At 38.8% G+C, this 6,201-nt stretch overlaps 1 protein-coding gene across 2 annotated transcripts; it reads left to right on the top strand.

The window, feature by feature from the left end:
* Window positions 1-4,018: 4,018 nt before the first annotated feature.
* Window positions 4,019-4,934, top strand: LOC119646531. Of its 2 annotated transcripts, XM_038046997.1 has the most exons (4): window positions 4,019-4,126; window positions 4,201-4,351; window positions 4,415-4,593; window positions 4,667-4,934. In XM_038046997.1, the coding sequence occupies exons 2-4, from the start codon at window positions 4,230-4,232 to the stop codon at window positions 4,834-4,836; spliced, it is 471 nt and encodes a 156-aa protein (XP_037902925.1). In that variant the 5' UTR covers window positions 4,019-4,126; window positions 4,201-4,229; the 3' UTR covers window positions 4,837-4,934. The 2 variants fall into 2 exon arrangements, with proteins under 2 accessions (XP_037902925.1, XP_037902924.1); XM_038046996.1 differs by lacking the exon at window positions 4,019-4,126 and having other exon boundaries at window positions 4,142-4,351.
* Window positions 4,935-6,201: the final 1,267 nt, after the last annotated feature.

Genomic DNA, 6,201 nt, shown 5'->3' with positions numbered 1-6,201 from the left:
GACCACCTCCAAATACGCATTCAGAGAATTTCCTATCTCCGGCTCAACATCCAGTATAGATAATAAGACCTTAGACAAGAGACCAAGGCTCATATTCCGGCCGATTTCCGAAAGGATTTATTTCATTCAGACAACGAATCGGCTAGTTACTGCAAAGTATTTCTGGCCGTTCATGAACAAGGCCATTAGTTCTTTGGCCAGAGAGGCATCGCGTGCTAGAAGGGCTTGACTACAAACATGTGAGGAAACAGGTATTGATATTGCCTCATAATCATCAATAAATTCACGTGGTGGCCTAAGGCAATACTTCTGAAAGACATTACTACACAGTCATGTGTTGAGGCCTTCTATAGAGAATGGATTCCACACTATGGTGTGCCGGCGATTATAATCACCGACCTAGAAATGTACTTTGGATTCTCCCTTTTCTCAGAGGAGGGAAATCTCTTGGCGCAACAAGTCTTTTAGAAGGTCAACGTTTCGGAGATACTAGAGACTATAAATTAACGTTGGATGGTTTGACAGGACCTCGTAATTGAACCGCATCTACCCATGTAGGTTTAAGTAAGTTAAATAGGTTTTTGAAGTGTTTTTGTGCGTGGTTTATTTTTTTACTCCATCCGCGGCTCAAAGACGAATCTTTTATCGAGGTGTGTTTCCTGGTATTTAACGTCACTTATCTAGTGGCATATAGAAGCATTGCTGATTTGCGAGTGTGTAAGTTTTGCAACCACTTATTTACTGCAGTAGAACTCTCTTCTGATTTGTGGATTTCACATTCATGGGGCTCTTGAACCACCTTATCTCGTTAGTAATCTTTGGTCAATCAAACAGCGTGCTATTTGGGTAGTCGGATATAGGACAGAAGAGCTGGAAACTGATCCAACAAAAGATTATTCAAAAGCTTCCTCTAGCCATCAAGTACTAATTTACTTTTCTCGTTCAGACATCCGAAGACATGTTGGGTATTTATTCACCTTCGCCTGATAGGAGATCTATACGTTTCATTCCAGTAATAAGTACACCACCTCACTCAATATTAACCGAAATGTAAGGAATCCTCTAAACGCAAGTAGAAGGTGTAAAGAACTTACCACTTTCTGATTTACGCCGTCGACATCCATGGTCACTAATTCCGATATTGGCAATGTTATTTTTTTTACGATATTTTATCAGGATGGCATCTGGCAGTTTGATCATCTGTAACCAGAGTTTAATAGTATAAGTTGCAAATAGTTCCACTTCTTCTGTATGCTTTGCTATCTATAAAACTGATAATCGTTGCAACTCCTAGTATGCTAACTTCGAACATCCTATCAGACACTGGCAGCCACCTTCTTCAAAGGAGTTTAGAAAACGGTACCATTACTAACTCGTGTCATAACAATATTGTTTGGTACTTCGTCTGGCTCTAACCGTAGTAGTCGGCCCAACAGACAATAATTTTCGATTAACCTCACTCAGTAGCTAGAAACACACACGTCGAGACCCCGACAAATAGGAGCGGTTTTTTTTCTTTTTTCTTTATATCTGTATCTATTGTTATTCCTTTTTCATCGCCGTTTTCCCGGTTTGTGAACTGCTTCCAGCATCACTTAATGATTGCCTTGTTGCGGGAATACTTTCTGCTGCCAAATCTTCCGCCTCCAGTGTTGGACATGATGGTGTGATGGTAACTATGCTGGACGTACACTGCGTCAATAATCAGCCCTGACCCCCCGCTCGGGAGGTAGTCCAACGTTTGGGATATGTTTGCGCCTTCATCTGTGTAGTGAACAGAGCTGTACATTTGGAGCTAGTAAGCTACCTAGCCCTAAAACCCTTTTTAGGGCCTTTAAGAGGTTCACTGGAGATTTATAGCCATCGCGGGAACTTTGTTGGAACAAATAATCTGATGGGCAGGGAGGTACAACAGGAAATCGTGACCGCAACAAAGTAGGTCGCAACGATATTATCAAAATCTGGTTTTTCATTCATGTTGCTACGCCGCATTTTGGTGGCCCGGGGGAAGCAGCTGTAAAATTGGCAAAGCGTCATTTGAAATGTGTTTTCAACAAAGCGCCAATAGTTCCAACATCCAAGGAGTTTATTATGGTACTACCGAGTAGTCACGATACAATATCATGGATCCGTTGCTGATTGAATTACTAAGCAACCCCGAGAACGAACCTTCCGCTAAAAAAAGCAGGAACAACGACAAGAACTCATCAAGGAAGCAACAATCAAGGAAAGAGGCGAAAAGAAGACCCTCAGCATCATCGCCGGCCAAAAACCCAGTGAAGCTAAGAAAGATAGGGGGCGCTGCAATTTCTCTACTTGTTCGCAAAGATAGTTTCGAGGAGAACCCGGAACGGGAAATCACGGGAAGTTTAACGTGCGCTGGTCAGGAAAGTAGAAGCTGCCATAATTAGCAATGATTTCAGAAATGTATACCGCACTACGAAAGAACTTGATAATGATCGCAAATTTTTCGATGATACTATAGGGGACGTTAACGGTCGACTCCCCATTCACGATGGCGAGCAACTGAGGGGATGGAAGAATCATATCACATCCGTTGAAGTTCCGCCTCTTGTGGATGAAATGGTTAGTTACCGGACATGCGGATGCAGACTGTCCCTTCGAATGGAAACAAGTCGGGACACCGGAAGCTAGACGCTTCAGGTATGAATGGTTTTGTGTATTTCCTTTATAAAAAGATTTGAGTGTGCATTTGTCCAATTAGTGTGTAGCACGTAAAATATGCATATATTATGTGAAAATATCCACTTTCAAGTGATATTGACATTTATAGTCTTGAATTTGTTGAGGAGCGACAGCTTTGACCTAGTGTAACTTTGTTAGTAATAGTGCGATTTTCACCAAATTTTGTGATTCTAAGGTCATCTTAAGGGGGGTTTCCCGTCAATTATTAAAAATTATAGTAATGTACAATTATTAACTTTATTTGAACAGGTATTAGTAGGTATAGTGGCATCCCCCTGATTTTTTTCAAATTTTTCGGTTGGGTAGTTTCTGAGAATGGGGTCGCTAAAAAAATGATCACTTTCAACCTCCCTCACTCCCCACCTTTTCAACAAATGTTAAAACTACAACCGCTTCGAAAAGTACTAACTGAGACCTTTAATTTGATACCCCACATGACCCCTCCTTAAATTCGACGTAAAAGGATGTAACTCGCTATATACGTGACTGTGAACGCCCACCTTTCTACCAAATTTGGTGCCAATCGCTACTACCGTCTCCGTGAAAAATGCGTGTGACGGACAGACAGGCAGACAGTAAACCGATTTTAATAAGGTTTTGTGTTTACAAAAAACCTTAAGAAAGGGATTAAAGCCGCTGCTCCTTATACGGGAATCCTGGGAAGTCAAGAACAAGAAGGGAATGCCCGTTAAAATTTCAGCTGAAAAACATATATTATAGTTGGAAAGCATCAGAATAACAAATCCAATTGAAAGCTGAAGTCAGAAATCCTCTTCAAACTCGGTCTAGTAAGTGTAGGAGCAGAAGTGGTAAGTGTATATTCTAAGATTTCTAGCGCCTCTGTAAGGATATGGGTATAATATTTAACTCCGTCAACCCTCTCCCTGTGTTTCATTGATAATTGACAGCTTGCATTCGGTATTCTACTTTGGAATCTTTTTCTAAGAAGAAACAAGAAGATGAAAGTTAAATACAATATAAGATAACTTCAAAATATATGTGCAAACTCCTTGAGCTTTTCATATGTTTTGCCCATACATACATCGATCAACAGAATTCCTAAAATTCTTTCATTACAGTGCTACGATAAATCACGCCAGATCAAGTACTCCCAACATAATAGGCGCACGAACCGATTTCCTAAATTGAGATAAATCTGCATTCCGTTTTCAGGATGTTATTCTTATCACTTCACAGAGATCAAAACCACCCAACACTCCACATTTCTTTTCAGATGGTAAATAAATAAAACCAATCTATTTACATGAGTTTATAACACCATAAAATTAGATTTTCTACATCTGATTCCCATCTTTCGATTTGAGAAGTCATGGAACTTCCACAAGACTAAAAATAGCCGGACGACGTCCTCTGTCTGAGCGCAGTCTCGTCTTCTTGTCTTCAGGCTTTAGGGAGAAAGGTAAACGAAGGGAGTTCCTTCCGTTTTTAGTTTATTTGTGTCGGCATCAAACATAAAATTCTTCGTCTCCATAGACTATCTCGTCTTAGTTTATTTCTAGTCTATGCTGCCTAAAAATAGATCTTCACAATCAGGATATCAGATGATCCTGCGAATGCTTCCCTCGGCGAGTTCAGTTGGGTTTGGGATACTTGAACGAGCGACATACGAAATGTTCTTCCCGAGGTATAAGTGTTAGATTGAAAACAATGAATAAGAGTTCAATTGTGTTCTAAATATTTACGACAGGCTTGGTATTTCGTCTATCAAAGATACTCAACAAAACGCAGTTAAAAGTCCTGTATTGGCTATTATTGCGCTTATTACGATAGGAGGATCGATGTGCTTTGTCGCCGGAGGCTTATTCCTTTTCAGTGCCATATCGTCGCAGCAAAGTGAAAAGTACTGTTCGGGATTCCTGATAATTTGTGAGTATAATATTTCCACAGAATTATTTGAGTTTTCCGTTACCAATAATCTTGCTGTAAATATTCCCTGCAGTCATTGGAATTGTTTTGTTAATGACATGTTACTTCGCATGGGTTTTAACGAGCCATCGATTCACTAATTGGATGTCAGAGAGTACAAGTGAAAGCAACTCTCAAAGTGCTGCAAATGATGTACATGATGGAAGCCCTCCCAGCTATGACGAAGTTGTTAGAGAGATGTAAACGGTCCGGTTCGGATTTACCCCCGAAGCATTGATTCTACTTTTGTATGCAAATATGATACCAAAGAAACTATTAAAACCAAATTTATTCGAAATATACATTTCTCTTTATTTTTATTATTCTAAACATCTTTTTGCAGTAGCCTATTTGTTGAAGAATATAAACAACTCCACATAATATTATATAATATTACGGACTTTGCAGCAAACATATTACTTCTAGGGAGGTTAACACATGTATCTACTTTACAAGATCATATTAGAATAAACATCTTAACTTTAGAGCTTTCTTCTGCGGTTTCCCTAATTATAAGGTAATTTTTGAAAGCTGGATTTACCTTCTCATTGTATTATTAGTAGCGGTTCTAAAGAGAAGGTTGGAGCTGCACATAAAATATATTTACTTTCGATTTTATTTGGCTTTGTACACATTGTTGAAAACTGTGGGCATTACACCGCCCCGCCGCCATGAAGATCGAGAAATCAAGTTCATTTAAGTCAACAATTCAAAGATGAACATCGTAAGTACAGGATAGATTGAGAAATGGAAAGAATAATGGAGTTTTATACAGAGCTATACACAGGTGATTACGGTTCCGCTAATAACCTAAATTAAGGTGGATTTTTTGGCAAGCTATTTTATTGATTGAATTAACTGGTTTTAGTATCATTTTTCGTTATTGTTTTTCGACGCTTACATCAACTTCTTACTTTGATACTTAAGGTGTTATCTGTTTGGAGCCCCCAAAAAGGCTTTGTGAGCATATTTTTAAAATGTAATCTACAACCAATATACCAAACGATTAAGTAACTCTTCAGGAGAAAGAAAAAAAATTATTATCGACAATAACGGGCGGTAGAACTCCTTTTGATCTGGAAGAATACTTAAATTTTTTTAGCAAAACATAAATATTATGTAAATTTACTGGTTATTTGTTATTTCATGAAAATTTGCACATATACAATACTATTTTTTATATTCCTAAAAAGTTGACAATTCACAAAAGTTGACAGGCCTAAAAACAAACAGGTTAACTTTTTTCAACTTCTGCTTCATACCCTCAATCTGGTTTTATTTATTGAGTGGCATATGTTATAATTCCACTTTTTCTTCCTTTCTCCTTTCTCCCGCTTAGAAACATGGTCGGCTAGCCTTGATCGGTTGCAGCATTTTGTTCGATCAAAGGCTTGATCTGGATACCTTTGTCAAGCTTTCAGGTTACCATCTAGCTGGCCACTGTTGTTTCGACCGGCCTTTTGGTCGCTTACCATCAACCTTGATGTTAAGATCAATCTTGATAAGAGAGTTGTCGTCAACGCGAATTATGTGACCATACCTTGAAAGATGTTTCTCTAGCAATTTTTT

Source organism: Hermetia illucens, chromosome 1, assembly GCF_905115235.1.
Source record: "Hermetia illucens chromosome 1, iHerIll2.2.curated.20191125, whole genome shotgun sequence".
Classification (NCBI taxonomy): Eukaryota; Metazoa; Arthropoda; class Insecta; order Diptera; family Stratiomyidae; genus Hermetia; species Hermetia illucens.
Note: the sequence above shows the minus strand (reverse complement) of the source record. Positions and strands in the feature narration are given on the sequence as shown.